The 27,777-nt window shown below is 31.7% G+C and overlaps 1 protein-coding gene across 1 annotated transcript; it reads left to right on the forward strand.

The window, feature by feature from the left end:
• Window positions 1–448: 448 nt before the first annotated feature.
• Window positions 449–27,727, forward strand: LOC143232782 (uncharacterized). The gene is made up of 7 exons (XM_076468625.1): window positions 449–584; window positions 2,053–2,216; window positions 6,307–6,460; window positions 9,802–9,968; window positions 11,527–12,016; window positions 20,077–20,166; window positions 27,221–27,727. The coding sequence occupies exons 2-7, from the start codon at window positions 2,070–2,072 to the stop codon at window positions 27,280–27,282; spliced, it is 1,110 nt and encodes a 369-aa protein (XP_076324740.1). The 5' UTR covers window positions 449–584; window positions 2,053–2,069; the 3' UTR covers window positions 27,283–27,727.
• Window positions 27,728–27,777: the final 50 nt, after the last annotated feature.

The raw sequence follows: 27,777 nt of genomic DNA on the forward strand, positions 1-27,777 counted from the left end.
GATGACTAGCTGGCTTCCCTCTAGTCTTACACTGCTAAATTAGGGACAGCTAGCCCTTATGTGGCTTTGTGCGAAATAAAAAAACAAACAAACAATAATACATAACAATAATAATAATGCATAATAGGATATCTACTACGCCTTATGTTTTACACTTTTTTAATAAAAAATCGTCAAGCAAAATATGATAGAAATATTACCAGAATTATTGTGACGTCACACCTATTACTAATTAAAGGATCGTTTTATTTGTTTATCAAACTAATAATTGAAGAAATAACAGTTCGGGTATGCCATTAATAAATGTAGGGTAATTTCATCTTTTTAAAACATATGGTTGTTTATTGTATTTCTTTCCCCTTTTTACCATTAATGTAACTCTAGAAATTCAATCTTAATTTTAAAAATATTCAAACTTCCAATGTATAAACATTTTATTAAATTAGTTTGACACAAAATGGCTTACAATATTATATTATTTTTTGTTAATACCTTTTGATGACATCACAGAGAGGATCTGTTAGCCATGTTTTATTGCATGGAAACTTACGCGATGATTGTTAAAGAGATGTGAGGAGGAGAATGTGAGTAAAAAAGCGTCTTTTATTAATTTTAATTGAAATTTGAGATACTGTTCAGTGTGTACCAATTTTTTCATACTTATATTATTTTTAGTTTATCTGAAATAAAAATAAATACAAATATGATATTTTGGAAATGCTTGAACATGGCATTACGACCAGTAGTAATAGTGATACTGGCACTTCTACCCTCACTCAGAAATGATATTGATAGTTATTAGAAATATTTGATAAAATTGAAAAGCTCGATTAAGTTTTCGTGATGTGAAGAAGACTTTTAAAAGCCTTTTCGAAAATAAGCTTTAGAAAAACGTAGTCTTATTATTCTTACTGAAACCTGCTCAGAATCCATGGTTGAATTCACCACATAACTGCTCATAAAACTTAGATTAAAAAAATTATGCAGGTATAATACATTTTTTTGTTTTTTATTACAATATCACAACAACAATCACTTATAGTTTCTGTCATTATTAATTTGGGTATTTATTGATTCACCAGACAATGCATGATCTTGCAAACAAATTGTATTTAAAATTGAAAGTATTAAGTTTATGATTGTTACTTCAAACTTGGATGTTTCAGTTATCTGTAGCTGTTACAAAATTGAACTGTTTTATTTAGAGGTCCCTTGTCTTTTAGTAAAAGAATAACAGCCTCACTAAATATCTGAAATGTTTTGGTGAGTAAAATGTCTTAGATACTAGATATTAGAAATAAAGTATAGCCTTAAATAGTAATGTACAGTTAAACTCTGCTTGTTCTTTATAAATGTGGAAGACTTAGTTATGAACAAAGTTATTAAAATGGTTTTTTATAAGTTAGTTATTGTAAAATCACTCAATAAAACAACTAAAAGGAATGAAATCCACTGGGCTTCCCATGAATACTGAATCACCAGTTTCTGCAAACTTTTACAGTGAGAATTACCCAGACTGAAATCCATTTTTCAAGTTTAGAGATAAGCAGTTAACCATCTTATTTTATCATTTGTGGTTTCAAAAATATGGTTATATTTTCATGAGCTACAAAGCACAAAAAATATAAGAATTTTGAGTTTCAGTAATATAATAGAGGATGAGTTATAGCTTCACAATAACTTTTCTGCAGATGAAAATATACAAATGTTCAATACTCTTCCTAGAAATAAGAATCATTGGGAAATAAACAATAAGGAAGTTCACAAATTGAAATTAAGGTTTAAAATAAGAACTGCAATCTCTTTCTGCTTCAGTTTTTACAAAAAAATATATTTTCTTCCTACTTTCAATTTATTGTTGTTGCTTGCTTATTATTCAACTATTAGTTTCAAGAATATAAGAAGCACTGCTTTTAAGAAATGAACATTTCTTTTTAGGTTTGGTAGATGCAAAATAATTATTATAATCTATGTATTAAAAAAATGTGGAAATACTTTAGCATTTTATTTGGATCTTTTTAGTGACTATTAATGAGAATTTTTCTACTTTAGTCATTTATAAAGTGAAGATGCCAAAAAAACATGGAAAATATTCGAAACAAAGTAACAGTGCACAAAATGACAAGTTTATGTACAATCTGAAAGAGGAAATAGAAACTACAAAAGAAAAGAATGTAAGAGTTTGTACCAGTGAAGACAAAACTGAGCCAGTGGAGGTATGTGTTAATTTTGTAAAGAATTTATGTATAAAGGAAAATTTTGTTAGGGTGCTGATAAGTAGGTTTAATTTACAGAATGGTAACCTCCTGGGCCAGATAATATCCTTTTGAGGTTTTGAAGGAAGTTAAGTATTAGATATGTGAACCACTTGCTACCATTTTCTTAAGTCCTCAAGGAAAGTGATAAAATTGTTCAAGTAATTAAAGGCCTATTGGTGGGAATAAATTTATGAAAGTGATTAGGTATTCTTTATAAAATTACATAACAATGTTTAATATTTTGTAAGGTAGTCAGCATGATTTCACCAGTGGAAAATCTTACTTTATTAATCTTTTGACATTCTTTGACTTAAACCATTCAAGCAATATATTGTTAATAGTGGCAGAGCTCAATACAGAAATATTGAGTATACTGTTAACAATGGTGGGAAACATAGTATCTTAGGTTGTGTCTACAGAAATATTTAGTATAGTTTAAAGAGGTTATAATTTCATTGTTTTGTACTTGTTTATACATATAGAGTATTTCATTCAATCTTGGACTCTTCACTTTATAATGGACATTCAATTATTGGAAAGGGTTCAGAGGAGGACTACTAGTAAAAGTTGTTGCATGAAAATAGGTTCAAACCTGAAGGGAGGTGCAAGCTGTGGTTCATCGAAAGTAAGCTTCTTACATGGGGCCTGAGCCACCTTTTTCACAAAGGCCAGCACCTTTTCAGACTGATGAGGATGATTCAGGCAGCCTTTTTCTTGCTCTTTCTTTTGCCTTATGACCATGTCCTGTACCTTTGGAGGAGGTTTAACCTTCTAAATTTTTCTTCCCTTTACTTATACATGTTTCTCACATTTTGAACATTTCTCCTGTTTTTTTGTAATGTTTCTCCTTTCCTGTGAGATCCAAAAATTTGGAGTATTTGTTATTTCCCCTTTCACGTGAAATTAAGATTCCCCACAGTGGTTTTTGTCACAATTAACTTCGAAGGTTAATGTGTCTTTATTTCCCACAATTTTCTGATCAACATGTTTTAACATTTTGTCATCTTCAAATCCTTATGTGGATTTCCAATAATTAGATATGATGTTATCCCTCTGGGATTCTAATCCTGAGGCTTCTGTATCATTTTCATAAGCACAGTTTTCAAGGATTCACCTTACACTTAGTAACATTTTGTGTTATCTCTCCTCTTTGCACTTTTTATCCAAAACCTTTGTCATTCGTCTGACAATTTTTCGGAGAAACTCAGATCCCTTCTGTATTTGACTTTGGCCAGGCTCTCTTCATTGGCTCTTATCCCACTTACCTGCATGATTTGTTATGGGGAAAAGATGTATTGCTTTCAATGGTTTGTTCCCCCTGTCTTTTCTCATGAACTTACAGATAGCTCTGTTTTTGCATGACAACATTTTTTTTAATTGGGCCATCCTGAATCTTTGGAGTCCATTACTGATGTGGTCAGTTGCATACTTCCCTGTAGTTCCTTACTTATTGTTTATCCCAGCTTTTGTCATCCATGGTTCCTGATCCTATTTTTGTTTCTTATCCTCCTGTTTCCACTCATTGTCTTTTACCCTTGTCTTGATATTCTTATCCTTGTTTTTCCTTTGTTTGTCTAGAACGTCAATAGAGGTATAGGTGACTACAGAGTAGGATCAGGTCTTGTGGGGGCAATCTCCACCATTTTGTAAACAATTAGGAAACCTTTACGACTGATCTGTTTGTTTTGTGAGAGGGTTTTTCCCTTCCATTTCAGAACATGATCATTAGTTGCTGTGGAAGTTTTCTTCCTACCCCTACCATTTCACGTAACCAGTCTCTGTGTATCTTTACACTCACAGTAAACTGGTTAAATCTGATTCTTCTAGCAGTCTACCTTGCCAGATACCCCTCATTGATCAGAAAAAGGATGACTTTTTTTTTTTTCATGGAACTAACTTGCCAACCTTAGCTATGATAGTATCACAAGCACATTATAGCAGATATACTTCTATTATGACTTTCAGTAAGCACTTCTTTTTATAGCAAAAGATATAACTGGTACTATTCCATACATCTTATAAAGCTGCTGATGTAATAATTAGAGTAGTGAATCATCCATATAACATGTTTATACCATTATGCATTAAGGCTGCAAAAGATGACAATTCCAAAGAAAAGTGTGAAAAATTGTGTGATACAATTTTCTGTGACTGTAATTCATACTTTTTAATCATATGTCCTTGTAAAAATGATCAAAATGAATTCACCATTTTAGAAATTTGTGAGAAGATATACATAAGTGGATCAGCTATTTGATATACATGAAGACTTTTTAAACAGACAAAACTTGCATAACTACTAAAGTACTGAAGTATACTTCAATCAGTTTTATGAAATTTATTTTTTCCAAAAACAGTAAAAAAGTGCATATGTGAAACTTAGGAGAATACTGAACAAAATTTGAAGCTTATAAATTATTCATTTATTGGTGTCTCTAGATTCTCACTTTATTCAGGTTCAAAACAGTTTAAACTAAAAGGAAATATTTAAAATCCTTCATATTTTAAAATCTAGAGCTGCCTAAAACTGTTGGTTTTATTGATTATTCAAATACATATTCACATAATTAACAAACACTTTACTGGAAAGTTTAGACATTTTTATTTGCTTAATATGTATGTTTTTTAAGCAACAAGATGTGTTAAGTTTATTCTTACATAAATGTTTATAACAAACACATTACTTATACACAAAAGAAAAAAATAAAATCCAGGCTTTGCTTGTTCTTAGTATTTGAGTGTTAGAACCAAAGCATGTTCAGTAAATTTTGCTGTCTTTTTTGTTACAATAGTGCATGTTATAGAAAACGTGATAAAAAGCACTGACACTACCTGCTTCACAATCACATGTGGTTTAAGATAGAAACAGTGTAAGTTAAATATGTAGTTGACTTCTCACACCCAGTTAAAAGTTTACAGCAGAAGACATAACTTGTTTTGGAATTACTAAACTGATTTATATTTAATATCTTCATAATATTTGGTTAAATAGACTTGAAATATAATAGGAAGGTTAACAAGTTTTGTAATTTATTGTGAAAAAAATAAATTTATTACAGTTCTTTAGTAATGTGAATTGACCCTTTGTATGCGAGTTTACTTTTTAGTTCTATTTTTAGGTTATACTGTTCCTAATAAATGATATGAAAGTTTCAACTATTTTGTATCTGAAAGGCTATCAAACCAAGTATCCAGCAAAATGACTCAATAGGCCAGATAAATTCTTACCAAATATCTAATCAATCCTAATTTGTATAAAAGTTGGAAATGATAAAAACAAGTAGTATAGCACTAAGCTCAAGATTGATAATATATTAATTTTTACACTTAATGAACCTTTGTTCAGTTATTTTGTTGTTTTCACTTCAGTGTTTCATACGTATTACCTCTGTTAAGTTGTGATTTTGCCTTTAAAATATGATGGAGATATTTTATAAAACAAGCTGTATGCTGAACATGTGAATTTCCTGTAGCAATATATTAAATGCATTTTAGTCACAGCTTGTTCATTGCATCTAAACTGTGATTGGTATCTTAATACTAGAAATAAATGAACTTGTAATACTAGAATAGTGTTTTTTATATAATTGGACACTGAAACTTTCATTTTATAGTAAAATTAAATAATGATTGATATATTACTAAAACTGTTAACTATCCAAACACTATTGGATAAATAGAAAGCTAGCATATTTTCTGTAGCATTGTCATGTGCTATGCCTATTTTACAATAAAATAAAGCAAATTTCCCAAGAACTTCTTGTGCTTGTATGTATATATATATATATACAATGAAAGCTTTCAGACCAGCAGTATTTTCAGGATTAAGTTTTGTTACACATTCTTAGTGATATTTTTAAGATTTTTTTTTCTCATTTTTTGTTGTGTGAAAAATCAAATTAATCTGATTTGTACACATGTATTTTTTCTGAAATTGTGTAACACCATTGTTATGAGAGGCTGGAATGATATGCTATTATTGTTTTACAAAGTAATGATAATGTATCCTTTCAGCAAATCAATAAATTCTTTTTTTTTTTAACTGTAGCATACAGACCTAACAGAGACAAGAAGGACCATATACAGTCGAAGAAAAATAACTAGTAACTGGAATCGTTACGAGAATAATATGTGTGCTAATGAGGTAGAAGAAACCTACCAGCAGAAGGGTGAAGATTTTGAGGTGATTCTAGGCTTTTCAGGTAAATTTCTCTGCACCTAGTGACAAAACTATTAAGTTATTAATTTTTTATAATTTCTTTGAAATGATACAAAAATAGATGGAGACAGATTACTGTTAGTTTAATAAATTTGTTCACAAGATGCACAAAATAATGAGAAGAACAATTAACAAAAAAACTTAAGTTTTAAGAACTGCATAAAACAAATTTTACGGATAAATTCTACCATAAAGGTAAAAAAATAAATAACAATGACGTAAAAATAAAAGATACCTTCTAGCTAAATTAGATGAATATAAAAAAAAAAGAATTAGTTAGAAAGTCATAAAGGTTCTGTTGTTGAGGAAAACTGTCTATTGGTAGTGATATTATAAAATATAACAAATAAAGGGGATATTTGACAGTGTGAAATATTTATGCTTCATATTATTTATAGTTTTGTGATTTAGCTTCACACCTGTTGAAACCCTAAAATTGTGTTTAAATTCTTTTTCATGTTTAGAATATTATTTTGTTTTGTTTCTTATTTAATTAATTTTTTGCAGGTTATTTTCATTCCTATACTTTGAATTTAAAAAACACTGCACTCAACCTGATTCATTAGATGTTTTGGATTGAAGATAAAATATCAAATATACAATGGTGTGCAAAAGTGTTAGGACAAAAGAATGTTTTGTCATTCTATCCACTTTATTATGATAATTCTTCCATGCCATTAAAGAATATAAATTTCAACAGTATGGTAATGCTTTTTTGATCCATGTTTACAACTTAATTTTCATATACTTGTACCAAGGGCATGTCATGGTGGTTCTACTTGAATGAACATAATGATCAAATTTAGGGTCTGAAATAATTGTCATGTTTATCACATGCAGTATCATAACTATATAGAAAGAAGCTAGCAAGAAGTCAGCATATGATACTGGTACCTGCTAGAAGAAATCGATTTAATAGCACTTCACAAATGAACCTTGATAAGAACAGTGTTTAACACTATATATTAAGTTTTATTGCAATGTCACAGCTCAAAAACAGAATAGAGAAGTATCTGTAGAGCAGAGAGTTCACATAAAAGCTTTACTTGATGCTGGTATTATAAAGACTCAACCAGAATGGAATATTTGGTTATGTAGTAGCTCAAACATCTTACATTAATCTCCAAATATTGTCAAGAGATTGAAATTTGGTATTAAGTACAAAAATTGGACTACTGATGATTGGAAAAAGGAGTTATGGCTGGATGAGTCCTGGTTTGAAATTTTAGGTTCAAAGCATATAAAACAAAAGAAAGGTGAAAGATACTTATATTGGTACATAACACTTACAATGAAGCATGAAGGAGACAGTGTGATGGTGTGGGGGTGTTTTTCTGCTGAGGTGACAAAGATATTTGCTATATAGGTGGAATAATAGACCAGTACAAGTACTATCAGATACTGATTTGTCATGGTATACTTAGTGGTTTGCATATTATTGGTAAAGGATTCTATTACCAAGAATAAAATGAGTCCAAAAAAGATGCTGGAATCATTCAAATGATGCAATGGCCCCCACAGTCTTAACCCATTTGAACAGATCTTGGATTTGATAGATCAAAAACATGACAAATCAGGAGTTTTTATTTCCAAACAAACTTTATGGGAATGTATTAGAAGCATTTGTAGTAAAATATCAAAGGACACTTTGATTAAATATGCTGCAGTGATGAGTAAAAGACTATCTGCAGTTATTAAAGCAAAGGGAGACATTCTAAATATTAACTGTTTGCTGAACTCATGCACTTCCACTGAGTTTCTGTTGTACTAAATAGGAAGATTAATACAATTTTGATGTTTCTTCTGCAATTTACCTTCAGTTGTTCTTTGAAAGTAGCCTGAAATCTAATTTTTGGTTTTGTCCTAACAGTGCATACAATCATACCCCCCTACAGTTTGATCTGTTGAATTGTTTTATTGCATCACAGGCCTACAAATTGTGTGTTTGTTCTTGTAATTCTCGTGTTCTTACCAATCGAATTACATAATTAGGCCTAGATGTAGGCTTTTTCAGTAGCCAAGATGTACATCTTTAATATAGGTGTGCTTCTAAGCTTTTCAATCTAAGTGATAGTTTGTAATGCATTGAACAGTCCACATAAGTGGTTGCAAAAATCATCTCCCCCATCGGGTGTAAAAAATCTATGCCCCTGGTCCTAACACATGCACAGTACTGTATTTTAATACGTATTTAACAATTTGTTATTCAAAAGTTGAATATAATATATCAGAGATTTTGTTACAGTTTAAGTTGCTACCTATAATAAGGCTGTATATGACAATTATGCATTTTGATAGCAACTCTGCAGTGTAGTTTCTACAGCAAAAGGCTCCATTGTGAGACTTTCATTTTCAAAGAAAATCACTCCTTCCAGCATAGTTTCCGTAATTTATTTTCTACTTGAGAACAGTAGCTATCTGAGCTAGTTTAAACTGTCTGAATGCACAGAAATCCATAGGCACTGAATTCAAAAACTTTACCTGTAAGTCTTCATGTGGAATATCATGAATACTTATTTTATTCTGGAGCTGCTTAACTATACAGTGATTGAATAGATATGTCATTGGAAGCACCTTGTATGTTTATATATATATATAACTTGTAGTGCTTTACCAGACAGAGATCCAGAAACCCTTCTTGATAATGTTAGACAGCATTGCTTTAAACAAATGAATGGCTTTTGTCACTGACCTTTGTGTTCTTTAATTCTTATCTTTTACAATATGATGAAACTTGCTCACCATTGTTGGGATTTATCTTTCTGGATAGTCTTTGGTGCCTCAAATTGATCCACATTCCTTTTTTTTTTTTTTAAGTGTTATTAAATACAAGAGATTTTCCATTCTGGAATTACTAAATCACTGATCTGAAAAGAACAACTTTAAGATATAAATGTATAACTACAATGTATTGGAAAGGACTCTTCATGTACTTCCCCAAATTGATTGAAATTTGGTAGCATTGCTACCTAAGAAATGCTAAAATTATTAAAATGTAATTCTGATTCATGCCATTTCATCCTGATTTGATACCAGCTGTGAGTGCCATATGACTTTCTGATATGCATATTTAAAAATTATTTTAAAATAACATACTCAAATCTTTGTGTACTTGCAAAACCCTAAATGTGTTTCAATTATATACATCATTTTATTTATTTAACTTAAGCTATATGTAATTCTGTTTGCCATTGTTGTGAGGGTAGATCAGTTATTAACACAGTTACAGAAATGCATTGTTTTTTGTCAACAATAAATTATTTTGTAAATTTACTTTTTGTTTTTCATGCAATCAGAATGGAATGTTTGTTTGTTAAAAATAAGGTGATTCATCAAGTCAGTTGCGCCTTCAAGATGAAAAGGAATGGGATGAAGATGTCACTGAACAACCTGATCTTGATTTTCTGAATATTCATTGTGATACTCTTGCCAATACATTGAAATGTATTCCTTTGCACAAGAGGCTTGGGCTTTCAGAAGAATCTCTGACGGTATGATAGTAATTATGAAATATCGTTTATAAACCAGCTAGGAATACTACAGCACTAAAAATGATGTATACAATTTTATGAGTGAGGAAGTAAAATTGTGTACAACAATAAATATCAGACACATCTAAAAAGCTCAAACATGTTTGTGCTGTAAATATTGGTATAGGTAGTTTTAGAATAGCATAACTAATTCTTAATTTTCATTTATTTATATTTGATTCTGAGAATTATTTTGTATTATTAATTTTCTATATCAAATTTAGGATTAAACTGGTAGAATCTGGTGAAATATTACTGAGATTGCAATAAAAATTTTTGAAAGTAGTGAGGGTATTCAACTTGTGAATCATTAAATTATACTCAAAATGTGTTTTTCTTTTTTGACATTGCTTACATCTGTATAGGTTGGTGTATTGAATTAATGAAAGTGTATTTTTTAAAACTATGATACTGTTTCAGGGCATTATATACTGTTAGCCATGATTAGATCTTGTTCCAGAGAAACAGGTATTTCACTGAAAGCATAGAGTACAGTTATCAGTAACTTCTGATCATATTAATCTGTCTACATAGATGAGACATAAGAATTTGATAACATCACTCTAATCAGTAGTTTTGGACATAATCCTAATAATATCTCAAGAGATTTGTGCAGCAAAGGATATCTAAGTTATTGCTATATCTGTGTACTAAGCTAACAATGGAAAATTGTCTTCATACATGTGAAAAAATTAAACAAAATTACAGAAAACGTAATAAAAAACTTATAGGTGGACGTGTGTATGTGTACATGTTTGTGTGTGTGTAATATATATGGGTATCTATTAAATATTTTAATCAATACTGGGAATTAGCTTGAAAGACAAAGTAAAATATAACTGTATAGAGACACATAAAAAAATAGTAGTTTTTTTACTGTTTCTGGTTTCCTTGAAAAACATGGCACCATTATGGAACTTCTCAGATTATAGGGCTTGGTCCTGAACATTTTTTAAATAAAGAACTAATCATAAAACTGTTTTACAGCTTAAATGTTGAAAGCTAGTAAAGTATTAAAAGCCAGTGAGCCTAAACTTTGTGATAAAATATCATGGCAACTCCACAAATGCCTTTTTCTTCCAAATTCCTCTTAATTTGTCTAGTTCATTTTCAAAATCATAGGTAAGTAAAAATAACATTTCAGATCTATTTCTGTTTTCCACAAATTACTGCCTTAGAGGTCTTTTGTGCTATACTAGAACTCATCTGCTAGGCTTTACAGTGAGAGATAGTAGATTCTCTTCAACATTGTTTATACATGTATAATCATATGTGTAATTAATAAATTGACATATTTTTGTGTGGGAATTGTTATTTGCTATAGTAAATATCTAATATTACTGTATTTCTGTGGTACTTATAGAATATAGAATATTATGTTAAACTTGTATTGCTGTGTTCTGACTATATTTGGCAGCTTTTAAGTGCAAGTTAAAAGTATTTTGACTGAAATTAAAAAGTTTTGTATCAGAAATTGCTCCAATTAAAATTGTTTTTCTTTCTCCTCATATAATTTCAGCCAGAACTAATTTCTAGATTTCAGCAAGTGGCAGACTGTAATAAATCTTCCAGGAAAGAAAATCCTAAAAATTCACACAAATCACGACTTGTACCCAAAATCAATAGAGATGAAGTTAACAAAAACTTTTCCAAAAAACTGAAAGAAGCATTTAATAATACAAGCAGTTCTTCAACTGGAAGTTCTGAAGTTAATGTTTTAGAGCAAAAGAATTCTAAGTTTAAAAATATGGATACCACTGAAGATCTTTCCCACTCAAAAAAAAATGTAAAATTGGAGAAAGACTTGTTGCAGTCCTTGTCAGATTTAAGTTTGGATACTGTAGAAACTTCCAACCAACCAAAAACAGTTCCAGTTTGTGCTGAACTTAATACTTCAAAGACGAAAGATAAAGAAAGAAGTTCTTTAACAACTGCAAAAGATGACGATGATTTGGAATTTCTTCTGTCTTTAAGTACACCATCAAATAGCAGCATTTTTTCTATTAACAGTAAGTTTTAAGTTATATTTATATTTATCAAATCAACCATAAAGCTTGTGTGATTCAAAATAGTTTACAGTGGTAAAAAAATTAACAATCTTGTTATGTGTTGGTGAAAATCAGGAGCCTAAAGTATACAAAGTGAGTAACTTGAAGTGAATGACAGTTATGTTGCAGTTGTGAAAATGATTAAACAGAGTATGTGTAAAAAGTGCCCTTTCTTTATTATGATACTTTAAAATATGTACACAAGAAATTCCTAATAAAGTTAATGCATTTGCAAAACCCTCATACTGTTTTTCACACTTTTTATTCTGTAGATTTTCATTCAAGTCCATTCAAATACATGATCATTAGATATAGCTATTATAAATCCTTTTTATGAGCCTGAAAAATTTATCTGTTTTTCAAGATATTTCTTGGTTCGTTACTATTACTTTTATATGTTTAGTTTTGAAAGCTTAATTATATAAGTATTAAGATTGGAAGTTATCACAATATCAAGATAGGTACTTAGAAAATATTATAGAAGATCATTATAGTGAGTGTAAGTTAAGTTTGTTAGGTAACAGTACTTTCATCTTTCTAGTAATATATTCCTGTGTTGTAAATATATATAAATCTTTAATGCAAGTTACATTGAAGGTTTTTGAGAAGTCTAATATATATTATGTCAGGCTAGTGTAAATTTTTAAAGGTTTTAGGAAACATTCAGTTCAGTTTGTTATTTAGAGAGCTGCTTAATACTTTGATATGTAAAGATTTAAGCATTTTGTGTGTTATTTAATGGGTTTTATATATTTAAAGATCTATTTTGGTAGATGTTTCATCTATTTTTGTATATGGGTCATTTACAGAAACAACATTAAAACACTGATAACACTGGGGAACACTCATTTTGTTGCATTTAAAAAAAGACCTTTCTATAGTCAATTCGAGTGTGTTGATTTCAAATCTGAAGTCGGTTTTTGTCTGCAAGCTACAGATTTTATGCAATTTGACATTTTTATTTATTTTTTAATTTTTCGTTATTATAGGAAATTATAGGAATAGATTATCAATTTGTTTGTGTATTTTATTCAGGTAGGAATTTGCGTTTGTAACTTTTGCGTTTGTACACTTCATCTGGACAATCTCGTTTAATGCTCCAGCAGTAGTCAGCCATCATACTTTTGTCCCAGCGCCCTTGGTAGCGTTCTTCAATGACCTTTAGGTCTTGGTGGAATCGTTCTTGTTCGTCACTCACAGCCCCCAGGTTGTCAGGGAACTTATCAAGGTGGCTGTTGAAAAAATGAAGCTTGATGCTCATGTTGCACCCGAGATCACGAAAAGCGAGGAGCATTCTGTTCACAAGTTCACTGTAGTAATCCGCCTTATTGTTTCCAATAAAGTTCTGAACGACTGCCACAAAGGATAACCATGCTGCCTTTTCTAAAGCGGTCATCTTAGCAACAAACTGATCATCACGAATTAGGGTTCAAATCTGTGGGCCATCAAACACGCCTGCTTTGATCTTCTCAAATGATAACCCTGGTAAAGCTGTGATGACGTGTTGGAAACATTCACCTTCGGTTTCCAGTGCCTTGACAAATTGCTTCATCAAACCTAATTTGATGTGAAGAGGAGGAAAGATGATCTTATCTCTGCTTACAATTGAGTCTTGTATGATAATTGGCATGCCTGCTTCAAGGGTGTCACGAATAGGCCAGTCCTTCTGGACCCAATGTCTGTCTCGTGCTCGGCTGTCCCACATACAGAGGAAGCATGGAAACTTGGTGAAACCTTTCTGTTGTCCAAGAAGAAAGTTGACCATCTTTAAGTCTACACAAATGATCCAATTGTGCTCATGATATTTTAATAAGTCCATGACCATTCTCATATCATCATAGTCTTCCCACAAATGCACTGAGTGACAGACAGGTACTGCTCCATAAACATTCCCATTATGTAAAAGAACACACTTTAGACTGCGTTTTGAACTGTCTAAAAAGAGTCTCCATTCAGCAGGACTATAGTAAGGTACACCCAGTTCTTTGAGAAGCCCTTGGATGTCATGGCAGTAAACAAACTGTCTGTCTTCTGAAAAGAAGGTCACTAAAAGCTGGTCACGCTTTCTGAAATATGATACTTTAACAGAGTGATCAACAAGATTTCTGCCTTGTAATCTTGATGCCAAAAGCTCTGCTGCTTTCTTTGAAAGACCTAAATCCCGCACTAAATCATTCAGTTCAGCCTGGGGAAGAGGCTTGGGGACGGGGAAAGGTTCAGTGTCTGAAGAACAGTTCTCCGATTGTGTACACTTTTCTGACAATTCACTGTCACAACTGTCTTGTTTGCTTGTATCATGTCCAATGTCTTTATCGTCCAATGAAGGCAAGCCTTTGAAAACTGGAACAGGAACTTCTTCAGAGTGCGGAGCAGGCCGAATAGCTGAGGGAATGTTCGAATAACGTAATCTTATGTCAGTTTTCCCAACACCCATTGTGTTTACCATGCAGAAATAACAGTCGGTTACATGGTTGGTGGGTTCGCGCCAAATCATTGGAACACCAAAAGGCAGACCATTGCGTTTTCCTTCGGTCCAGTCTTGAAGCATTTCCTCACAATTGTGGCACACAACATGAGGAGCCCATTGCTTGTCTTGATCACCAAGATGAACTTCAAAATATGCCTTGTAGGCACGCTTGACGAACGAGGATATGTTACGTCTCTGACGATTGAGTGTGTAGCATCCACATATGTAGCAGAAGGCATCAGGCTTGTTTCTGCAATGATATCTATTTTTGGAAGCCATGTTTGATCTGAAACAAAAGAAGAATGATCAAAATATTAGAAGCTATCTATATATATGGACGTGAAAATGCTTATACATGGTTTACGCAAGTTCACATTTGTACAATTTCATTAACCTCAAATTGCATACAAACTAGAGCTTGTAGAGAAAAACTAATTTCAGATTTGAAATCAGCGCCTAAAACTCCTTCAGAATCAGTTAAAATGCAACTCAAAGTTACTGAAAAAGTGTTCCCCCAGTGTAATATTAATAAAAAAAGAAAATTCCACAGTAGGTCCTCAATACATAACAAACTACAGCTTAACACATCTTTGTTTATTACAGGAAAAACATGGAATTGTGTATATTCATTTTTCTAAACAATAAATCCGAGATGAGGTTGAAACACTATGAACATATTGGGGTATATATGTAAATGGTGAGGGATGAGTTTGTTATTAATTCTTGAAACCATTGATATTTGGTAAAACTCCATAATTATGGAATTGAAAAAAACAAGGACACTTCACAAGTATTTCCTACATGGTTCCTACAGTAAAAGGCTTCATCAGGTACAGACTGAATTAGCTCATAAACAGGTATGTAAATGTTAAACCAAAGAACTAGAAGTAACTTCAACATTCACTCTTAGACAAGTGTGGTGAGAAGTTGGGAGGAGCTTAAGTTGATTTGGCCATTTAAAATTTTGTCTGAATTCGTTTTTTGCACTTCAATTTATTTGTAAAATATTTGGGTTAGTTCATTTTTAGCCATGAATGAGCAGCTCATAGAATGGCTCTGAATTGTTTTGTTTTTTTTAAGTACAAACTTTTAGCTCATAGCTCCATGGTGTTTCTTGACTGATTTGAGATCTAATTACAGTTTTTAACTCAGAAGTTCTAACCCTTTCTTTGGTATATTTGACTCTCTTCAAGATCTTATCTGCTAAAATTTATTCTAATTCTGCCTAAAAGAATTTCAGAGGATAGCCTAGTAAAAGTCCTGATAAATAATAAATTTGGATCAGATATAAATGCATCCCATGTTTGGTACTGCTAGCACACAAAAATACAGCTAATAAGAAGGGAAACAAAAGTCTCATAGATGAATTTATATATGCAAAAACGGCTCGTTTGGGTTGAGAAAATATTTTACATAGAAGAGTGAACAACGTTTCAACCTTCTTTGATCATCGTCAGGTTCACAAAGAAAGAGGTAACTGACCGAAAGCTGACCACATGTTTGGAAGGGGTTGTGTAACTGAGTGTAGGAATGTAGAGGGAGGTGTTAGATGTTTGAATATATAATTTATTTATTTTATTATATTAATATAGGTATAAAGGCATTCCTTTATATTGGTTTATTTTGGGTTTAAGTTGTTGTATAAGTAAGGCTTTTTTAATTTTGCGTTTGTTTATGTTTGTTTCTTTGTTTAGTATTTGAGTGTTTTCTATGGTTATGTTGTGTTTATTTGACTTGCAGTGTTCGAAAACGTGTGAAGGTCACTTTTTCTGTTCTTTGAATCTGGTTTCCATTTTTCTACTTGTTTCTCCAATATAGAAGTCGTGGCAGTTATCACATTGTATTTTATAAATAATGTTGGTGTGATGTTTGTCAGTGTAGTTTTTACATAGTATAGACCTCAGTTTTGTGCCTGGTTTTTGAATAAATTTGGTATTAACTGGAATGTCATATTTTGTTACTAGTTTTTGCCAAATGTTGGTTATTTGTCTGCTGATGTCAGGAATATATGGTATGCAGCAGTATATGGTTTCGTGATGTTTTGATTCTTGAGATATATTTACTTTTGTTGGTTGATTTTGTTTTCTGTCTAAGTGTGTGTGTAATGTTTTTTACGGTTTGTGGAGGAAACTTATTGATGTTGATGAAGTATTGTTTTATTTTGTCTAATTCATCGTTAATTTTATCTGGTGAGCATAGTTTTATGGCTGTGTTTATTTGGTTTCTTAGTATGTTGAGTTTTTGTTTTGTTTCATGTGCTGAGTCCCAAAGAATGTATAGACCAGTATGGGTAATTTTTCGGTGGATTTCTGTTTTGAATTGTGTGTCGGTTCTTGTAATTTTGAGGTTAAGAAATGATATTTGATTGCTTTCTTCCTGTTCACGTGTGAAGTTAATGTTGGGATGTATAGAGTTAATGTGATTGAAAAAATTAAGTGTGTGTTCTGTAGATGTGAATCCCGCAGCTGTCTCATCTACATATCTGTACCAGTATAGTGGTGGATGTAATGCTGTGTTAAGTGCTTGTGTTTCAACTTGTGTATTAAAAATATTGGCTAGAACTGGTGATGCTGGGTTGCCCATGCTTAGGCCATTTGTTTGTATATAGTTGTGGTTGTTGAACATGAAGTTTGTCTTTATCGTGGTGAATTCTATGAGGGTTGCTAATTGGTTGCTGGGAATGTCTATTTTTTTGTCCTTGTGCATAAAAATGGAAAGATTCTTGAACATTAATAAGAAGTGTGGGAGTGAAGAAAAGGATGGCAAACTACAGATCAGTGACAAAGTTGTGAAGAAATGAAAATATCGGAAACATAGCGATAGTTATCTAGATTTTGGTTTTACTTCAGTAGATGTCAATCATGAAGAGTGTCCACAGTGTGTATTATGTCTAAAAGTTTTGGCTCCAGAGTGCATGCTTCCAAGTAAACTAAAATGCCACTTGGAGACCAATCATCCTAACATGGCTAATAAATTCCATGACTATTTTACCAGAAAGTCAAAAAGAATTGAAAAACCAAAAAGGTACATTTTTGAAACAAGCATCAATACCAAACAATGCATTGCTAGCATCCTACAAGGTGGCATATAGAGTTGCGAAATGTGAAAAGCCTCACACCGTGGCAAAAGAACAGGTTTTACCAGCTGCAGTGGATATGGTGAACATTATGGTTGGTGGATCTGCGGGAAGACTGCTTTCAAAGGTACTTTTATCCATCAATTGTAGAATCCAACACTTGGCCAAAGACCTCAACTATCAACTAATTGGAAAAATGAAAGGAAAGGAATAAGGGTTACAGCTAGATGAGGTGGCCAATAGTAGCAAGGATACTCGTTTGATTTGCTACACGTGGTTTATGGATGGTGACAAAACTGTGGAAGACCTTCACTCTTGTAAAAGTATCACTGCAGGTACAAAGGCATAAGACTTGTTTGAGATCCTTGACACTTTTATTTGTGAAAACAACTTGGACTAAACTAAATGCATTGGCGTCTGTACTGATAGTGGTCGCTCTATGTCCGGCTGTTATGGAGGATTGCAGGTACTCAAACAAAGCAAAACTCTTGATGCACTGTGGACTCACTGCATAATCCTCATGAGAGCCCTTGCATCAAAGCAACTGAGTCCTCCACTGAACCTAGTCCTGGAAAGAGTGTTGAAAGTGGTGAACTCGGTAACAGAAAGTGAGGGTTTTTTTTAAAAAACTGTGTGAGGATATGGGATCTGAGCACACATCTTTGTTTGAACTACTGTAGCTTGCGATGGCTCTTCCATGGGAATGTACTGTCTCATATGTTTGAATTATGACAGGAACTCTACTCTTATCTTGAAGAAGAACACAAATGTGCTAAAAAGTTCTTGGATACTGATTTTTTGTCAAAATTAACATATCTGTGCGAGCTCTTTGAAAAACTGAATGCATCGAATCTCCTTCTGTAGGGAAGCAACACATACATTCTGAAACTCACCTTCAGAAAAAAGTTACTACTGTGAAGAAGAAAAATAAATGAAAATGGTGGCAAAGACTGTTCCCCCTTTTGCAGCAGTTTGTTACATTCAGTGAAGCTCATTTGACCCATGAACTAATATCTGTTTTTGAGGGGCACCTAACACAGCTCAGTGACTGGTTTGAAAACTACTTTCCAGAAGATATGGAGAAGTTTGTATGGATCCAAGACTCATTCAAGATTAATGCCTCATCTGAATTTACCTCTGCAGAAGAAAAAAATCTTATTGAGCTGTCTTGTGACAAGACTTTATAAACAAAATTTAGCAGTATGGAACTGAGTTTAGAATATCAGTAAAAGACTAATATCTGCTGCTAAGTTCTAAAGCTCAGTGAATCCTAATTCCATTTGAGATTTAATATCTCTGTGAAGTTGGGTTTTCAGCAGTTGCTGTGATAAAAAGCAAGTACTGTGCAAAAGTCAGTGTGGAACAGGAAATGAGGGTGGCAGTGTCCAGTCTGATTCTAAGGTTTGAGAAGCACAAACATCCCATTAGCAATTGTAGTTATTCAAAAATGAAATAAAACATATTGATTTTTACTTTCAATTTACATGTATTATTCTTTCAAAGAGCTACTAAGTTGTTAGGACATAAATACTTAAGTTATTTGGACCTAACTACTAAATAAACAGAACTGTTAGGTTTTGATTTTTGCCTAGGGATGCTGTGAAAAAAATTGCTGAGACACTTAAGTGCACCGTGAACCGAGAAAGTTTGAGATATGCTAGTGAAATTCTATATCTGTTGTTTCAGATTGCAATAATTTTGGAAATGAACACAATTATTAATGTTTATATGTGACTGAACCATGCCATCTTTTTCAGTATTTAAGAATTTGGAAAGGAACACTATTATTAGTGTTTGCTTTACACATGAGTGGACCATACAATTGGTTTCAGTTTAGTCATTTTGGAAATAAACACCATTATTAATGTTTGTTGTACATATCAGTGAACCATGTGTATCAATTTACAGTAATTTTGGAATTGAACACTTATTAATGTTTGCTTTACACATGAGTGAACCATCTTATTTGTTTCACTTTACAGTAATTTTGGAATTGAACATTATTAATGTTTGCTTTACACATGAATGAACCATGTTATATGTTTCACTTTACAATAATATTGGGGACGCTAAAGCGTCCTTATATATAACATCTATAAGGAATGCAGTGTAAATTAATTATGGACTTTAATATAGATTTTAAACATATGGTATTTGTGGAAATCTGTATTCCAGATCTGTATTATAACACAACTTCATTGCTTCTTTATTGAACTCGCTCTGTATTTATTATTTATTATGGAGGTATAAAAAATTGTACAGCTATTGTTTAACTAATTCTTGATACAAATATTTCTGTAGTTAAGTAATGTACTTTATTGAATTATACTTTGTAGATGTTTTTTGAATTAATAATAGTTTTTGAAATTACCATTTGTTAATTTTTTATAAATATGTATTTAAAATTGATAATGCAACATTCCCATCATTTGGTGTTTTAAAGTAATAAGATAAAATGTCACCTTTTTCTATATCTAGATTCAAGAAAGACTTCACCCAATATTTCAAATTCTTCATCATCTGTTCTTTACATTGGTGATGGAGAAAGTGTAAGAACAAAGAATAGCGGTAAGTTTTAAAATTTGGTTTTACCTCCTTCATTCCCAGTCATTGCTGAGTTTTAGTGGCCTTTGATGCTTCTAGGAAAATTGTGGTATCTCTTTATTGATTCATCAATATTAAGCCTCAAAGCTGTTTTGTTACGTGATGATAACGTTCACCCTTCAATACCTGTTGGCTATGCAGCACACATGAAAGAAACCTACGAGAACATGGAAATGTACAGCAAGTACAACTGGAATATCTGTGGAGATCTAAAAGTCGTTGCTCTGTTACTGGGACTGCAGCTCGGCTATACAAAGTACTGTTGTTTCATCTGTGAATGGGACAGTTGTGCCAAAGAGTTACATTATTCTAGACAGAGCTGGCCACTCCGTAAAAAGTTAGTTCCAGGACAGAAATATGTGGCGCATGAACCGCTTGTCGACCTGGCAAAGTGTTTTGCCTACTCTTCACATAAAATTGTGACTTACAAAGAATTTTGTGAAAGCAACGAACAATGAAGGTGAAGGTTTTCGTTATTTAAGACAGATGTTCCCAAGAATAACTAAGGCCAAGATCAAAGAGGGCATTTTTGTTGGCCCTCAGATCAGACATGTTATAAGTGACAAGTGGTTCAAAGATCTGTTAGTTGGGCCGGAAAAGATTGCCTGGAAAGCCTTCAGAGATGTTGTTGACAATTTTCTTGGCAATTACAAAGCCCCACGTTACATTCAGCTGGTAAACAAATTTCTCAAAGCATACAAAACAATGAAGTGCAACATGTCACTCAAGATTCATTTCTTCCACTCACACTTAGACTTCTTCCCTGCAAATCTCTGTGCTGTCAGTGACGAACACAGTGAAAGGTTTCACCAGGATATTGCTACAATGTAAAAACGATATCAGGGCAACTGGAATCCATCAATGCTTGCTGACTACTGTTGGACACTGCAACGTGATGCACCAGACATTGAATACAAACGAAAATCAGGAGCAAAACACTTTTAATTATGTTGAACTTAATAGCGTATTAGAAACATAAACGCAATTAAATACGTCATTGCCGGTAAACAGTTAACTGTTTATTTCTCAAATAGTGGTGAAGCAAAACCAAAACTATATTTATGCATACCCACCAGATACCTATCAAAAACCTGAACACTATGAAAATAGCCTAAATACTAGCTGGTCAAAAGTTTAAGACCACACTGAAACAAAGTGTCAATAGGTAAACACGTAATGAAATCTAGTATTGATTTTTGTATTTTAGGCAGACCATATAAAATGTTGCAGTGAGAGCCAACTGATTAAATTTCTTTTCCTAATTTATAATTTTCCCATTGATTATTTGGGTCATTCTATGTCGAAATCATCCAGGGGGCTGCAGGTGAGCCCACAGAATGCCTTGAAAAAATTCACATGTGCTCATATAATGAGAAATTGTCAAATATTAGATCAATATCTCTTATAGTTTTTGATATGAATGTTTGAAATATTTAGTTAATTTTTTTTTATTTTTTGCAAATTCATTTTTGGGCAACTTTGGCTGCTTAAAGCTGCAAGAGTAATGGTGGTAGAAGACTGAAATTTGCTACACTGACTGAATTAATCTCACAGAATTCAAAAATGATCTCAAACCAAGTTTATCTCTCTTAGGATTTGCATAGTGAGGCAGTAAAATCACCTGAAAACCCAAAATCATAATAAACATTGGTTTATGTAATAAGCCATAGCTCTAAGACTTAATATGACACAAAGCTGAATTTTGTTTTCTAATTTTCTATCAGTTGATAAATCAGCAATTGTTGTAATTAAAAGTTTGTTAGATCTTCTGTAAAAAAATTTAGCTGCATGCAACTTTTTATGATTTAGCTAAAAATAGCCCTACTTCAGGCCACAGTTTGACCATGTCATCAGTTAGTTATTTAGCCTTTTCAGATTTTTACAATATATTCTTACATCTCTGAATATGATCTACAAAAAAATCAAGATGGTGTTCAACCTACTTTTTGAGTTATAATTTTTTAAAGTATCCTCTGACCATACGTTTTTTATTTTAAAAAAGAAATTCAGTTTAGGTGTGTTACTGTGTGCAAATATATCCATACAATTTTGTAAAATACCTGTCAGAATTTTATGAATCCCACTGAAATATTCTAGCCAGCCTTTCACAATGTTAAATAATGAAGTTGTAAGAAACAAGAAAGAATTAATTCATTTCTGAACAAGTTTATTGGCATAACTAGTTAGATCATATGGCAGTGCAAATATATTGTGTATGCATTACAGTTATGCAGATATGGCTGAGTTTAAGATTCATAATATAATAAATACAAAGGTAAATCAGACACAAAAAGCATAGTGCTACAACAGGGGATAACTGAGAAAGATTATAGTCACACCAAACTGCAATAATCATGATAAAGAAATGTTTCAAAAACTGCTTTGGCAATAAGTTAGCCTTAACAACATCAAATAAACATTGCTTTGTTCATACTGCTTGAATAAATTTCTGAAATTCGAGTTTGATTATGTTGAGGTCACTTTGACTTAGAACATAGTGGCGAGCACTACTGCCTTGCACAGTAGGTGCACTTATCAGACAAAGAATATGTTGGAAATTAATCCAGCTTTCATCTTTATGTGACCTTGCAGGCTATGAGAACAGTTCATTTCTTGATTTCTTCATAAATGACACCAACACATCAGAATGTTCATCTGATCTATCTTTTATGTTTCCCACATACCATTCATGATCATATATGCATGCCACATATTTCCCTGGCTGATAATTATCATTGCTATCATTAGACCTATTTGAGCTGCTACTACCAACAGTTACAACTGTGTACACATCATCATCTGATAGCCTTCTCATTTACAATTTGTTGGTAGAGTGGGGAATAAAGCTATGATGTAATCTAATACCTGCCATAGTTTTGCATTTTTCATAGTGCTCAAGTAGATCAAACTTTACACAATTCTGCAGGACTGATTCCTGATTGACAAGAAAGAACTGAATGTCCTGAATGTGGTCCTTTGTCTAATGGTACATATCAGAGACACTTAAAATTTGATAATTTATTATTTTTCACAGCCTTGATTTTTTTGAAGATCATGTTCAGAGATGTAAAAATATATATATGGTAAAGGCTGATTAGAATATTTCAATGGGGTTCATAAATTATTTCAAAATTGTATGGATATATCTGCACACAGTAACACACCTGAATTGAAGGGTTTTTTTCAAGTAAACAACATATGATCAGAGGATACTTTAAAAAATTATAACTCAAAAAGTAGGTTGAACACCATCCTGATTTTTTTCGTAGATCATATTTAGAGATGTAAGAATATATTGTAAAAATCTGAAAAGGCTGAATAACTTTTAATTACAACAATTGCTGATTTATCAACTGATATGTTATAGGAAATTTGAAAACAAAATTCACCTTTGTATCATATTAAGTCTTAAAGCTATGGCTTATTAAATAAGCCAATGTTTTTTACGATTTTGGGTTTTCAGGTGATTTTACAGCCTCACTATAAAAATCCTAAGAGAGATAAACTTGGTTTGAGACCATTTTTGAATTCTGTGAGATTAATTCAGTCAGTGTAGCAAATTTCAGCCTTCTACCACCATTACTCTTGCAGCTTTAAGCAGCCAAAGTTGCCCGAAAATGAATTTGCCAAAAATAAAAAAAAATTATTTACATTTTACAGGGCTGTAAATCAGATATATTGATCTAATCTTTGGCAGTTTTTCATTATATGGGTAGTTGAGCACGTGTGAATTTTTTCAAAGCATTCTGAGGGGGTCACCTGGAAAATGTACCAAAATCTGGATGATTTGAGATGGAATGACCCAGTTATATTTTAGTCTAGAACATAACATGTAATACAGTTGATGTATTTGTTTCATCAGACCTAATGTATTGTATTTACTCAGGCATTCTTACTAATAATTCTCTATTATGAATAGCAACATCATTTCCTCTATGTGGTTATTAAAATAATTAAATGTTTCAAAGAAGTCAATTGTTTTAGAGCTTTCTTAATTCTTACTTGGACAAATTATTTTAAAATTTTATGTTCTAGACTGAGGTCCAACTAATCAAAAAAGAAAAATTATTTATTAAATATTAAGAAAAGAAATTAATTTCTCTCAATTTCAATCAATAATCACTTAAGATTAAACTTAATATTTCACTTATCAAACTTTTTTCTATCTCGTGCAAAAAAGGTAAAAATTTTAAAAGTTGCAGAAAACTTTGAAATTAGTAAAAGAAAAACATATTTTTAGATATTGAAACTTAGGCCTACATTCTAAAACTTATTTGCGTATTTATAATTAAATGAAATATCAATTACGATATCAGATTTATTGAAAAATGATAGTTTGTAAATTTAATCTGTATTCTATTTCAAAAACTATTTTAATGGTTATACATTATTCAGATTAGTAAAATGGTGGTAAAAATAGGGTGCTAAGGCTACAGCTTGATTTATTTTGAGGACATTGTTGGAACTATCTGTGGTATTTAGCTACCCAACATGCTATGTCAAAACATTTTCAACTCTGCATGTCTATACAGCTACGACAAAATATTACAAAATATGAGATGTTGCTATATTTTACTATTTTGGACTCACTGTGTGATGTTTCACACACCATTTTATAAACAAAAGTTTGATTTAAACTTTGTATAGGAATTGGTAGAATACATTAATATTTTTTGCCTGTAAGGTTTTAAATATATTTTCTATAACAATATGTGAATACAACTCACACTGTACCACAAGTTAGAATTTTATTTTTAATCTGCACAAGTAATTTGTAATCAGTTATAATGTAGTCCACACAGTCTTGGAGTTACATATCTCTGTTTCAGTATTTAGAGACGTGCATTTTGGGATGAATATTATTTTTATAATTCATAATATTTTAGAATACATTTTAGGTATAGAAATATCTGTTGATGCAAGTTTTATGCTTAATTACATTTGTGTAACCTTGTATAGTGTCTGCTGTTATACAAACACTAACATACAGTACATAAAACTTTATACTTTAATTAACCCTCATACACACGGTGGGGGGTCAAAAATGGGCCCACTTGTGTTTAAGTTGTTATAGAAATATCAAAGGTGTGACTTTCGGGCCTAAAAATGTACCTAATTTAATCTATACTAATAACATACTATATTAATACGTTTAACATGTATTTTATGCAAATAGGGTATTACACCCCTTGTCTAAAGTCGAAATTCACGTTTTCCACATTGGGGGTCATTTTTGACACCCGTTTAAAAAACTCAATTACATTTCTGGTAAACAATCAAATAATATATTGATATGAAATTTTGTGTTCTAGAACATTCTAGAATATTCTTATCTACGTTGCATAGAGAGCCCTCAATCGATGATGAATCAGGAAAACCTGAAATAATATCATACTATAACTCCACCAAAGGAGGAGTCGATACACTAGACCAAATAGTTAGATTCTTTTCCACAAAAAGAAAGACCAGGAGGTGGCCAATGGCACTATTTTATAACATTCTTGATGCTGCTGCATACAATGCTTACCTTCTCTATCGCCAGTGCCATCCAAAATTCGCATCAAAGTACCAAAAAAGAGCAAGACGTGAATTTCTGAAGTTGCTTACTGATGAATTACTGCCTGAAGAAGATACAAATGAAGTGATCCCTCCAAAAAGGCAAAAAGTTGCTGAAGAGAACGTTAGGAAATGGTGTCAAATATGCGCACGTGATTCAAGGAAAAAAACTTCTTCAAAGTGTATCAAATGTAGTAAAATGGCTTGCAATGACCATAAAGTTACCCAGAGTGTATGCATAAATTGTATAGAATAAATATTTTGTCCAAATTTATACTTTGCTTATATGAAAATAATTTTTTTAAATATTTTTGGTGGGGTCAAAATGACCCCCAGTGTGGGCAACATAATTTTTTTGAGTGTGTGTACTAGGGTTAATGTAACATTTTTAATAAAAATTTGTTTAGGTACAGTATTTTATTAAATGAAACCATGACACCATTAATATCTCATTCCATTCAAGACTTCATTGTTATTGGTTCTGATAAGAGTGCCTCAGACTTAAGCAGAGTTTAAATTAAATCCAGAGCTTCGTTTTAATAAGACTATGCAATGTGTGCAACATAAAAGTCATTGTAAACCTTACAATGCATTTTTTATAAGTTATTTCATCAGGTCAAAAATATGAAAAGATATTGAGGCAAAACTAATATAGACTATAAATTATGTGGTAGTCCAAATGTTTTTTATCTGGCCTAACTGTATTTAGCATTAGACTTGTGGGGCTTTGGCATATTATTGCGTCACTTTGACTCAATCTTTTGTAGCCTCATGTATACTGTAGAGAGGCTTACTTTGGTAAGAATTTTTAATACTGAATCCAATGAGAATGTTTTTAGCACCTGTTTTAATTAAAATATAATGAGTCAATTAAAAATAAAATATATGATTTTTTTTTTTATTTCCATTGCTCATGAGAACATAAAGTGCCTGGTTTCAATGTACTTAATAAATTTTTCTCAATTGAAGACAAGACCAAGAATAAATATTTCAGGCTCAACCATTGAAAACAAGAGTATTTAGTATTGGGAATTCTGTATATTATTATAATCATTATTACTATTTTATTTTATTTAAATTTAAGAACTCTTATGTTTAACATTTCATTAAGTCTTTTGACACAAGTGTTTTTAAGTAGGTAAGCCATCTTTTTTTCTCTCAAGTTTTATTTCGAGTTTCAAATTAAGTAATAACTGAAAAATTCTTTTATTTTTCTAGGGTATTCAGTGAGGGAAAATATGGTTTACTTGGTATTGGATTCACATGTAATAACATATTGGTATTCAAGAAAAAGCTTAAAAGTTTATCAACTAATAGTAATGGTAGAGAAAGTATGAGTTGACCAATTGAATAATATATGTATTTTATTTTGAAGACTAAACTAAACATATTGACTAAGCCTACTTGATTTTAACTGTTTTCCTTTTTATCGTTTATAATTATAAATATTTATCATACTTAGGTATACCTGAGTCAAGTAAAACGTCCATAGAAGACTGGCTAGATAGCGTCCTAGAAGATTAAAAGTATAATTCCTATAAAATGAAATTATGAAGAACCAGCAGAGCTAGCTGAAGAACAAATTTTTCTGTTTTCTCAAACATGTTTTATTGTATTAGCATATGTGTTGCACTTTACTTTTCTGCTTTAAGTTATGGTATATTTAACTTTAAAGTGCCAATGTTGATAAATGATGAAATTAAATAATGTGAATATTTTCAGTACTGAATTAGTTTGTATTTTTGTGTGTGTGAACTGGCATATAAAGAGATTATGTTCAAAGCATTTCCAGCATCATTTCATTTACATTAGTGAACAAGGAAAAGTTATCCTTTGAAAAATGTATGACTTGTATTTCATAGACAAATGTGTACTTTGGACTAAACCCAAAGTTAGAGTGTAATATTGTTTGTTTTAGCTAATGCTGTTAGATTCATAAACGAGTGAAATAAATAATACAATGTAATGAAATTGACTTTTTAAATGTTTACAAATATATTTTGATATGAAATTAAGAAC

The sequence above is a fragment of the Tachypleus tridentatus genome, chromosome 11, assembly GCF_004210375.1.
Source record: "Tachypleus tridentatus isolate NWPU-2018 chromosome 11, ASM421037v1, whole genome shotgun sequence".
Classification (NCBI taxonomy): domain Eukaryota; kingdom Metazoa; phylum Arthropoda; class Merostomata; order Xiphosura; family Limulidae; genus Tachypleus; species Tachypleus tridentatus.

Bases quoted from the DNA above. Each gene is read 5' to 3' on its own strand.
- LOC143232782 (XM_076468625.1), top strand. From the start codon at position 2,070: ATGCCAAAAAAACATGGAAAATATTCGAAACAAAGTAACAGTGCACAA. The intron at 9,969-11,526 runs GTATGATAGTAA...ATATAATTTCAG, and splicing joins TTTCAGAAGAATCTCTGACG to CCAGAACTAATTTCTAGATT. The intron at 20,167-27,220 runs GTAAGTTTTAAA...TATCATACTTAG, and splicing joins TGTAAGAACAAAGAATAGCG to GTATACCTGAGTCAAGTAAA.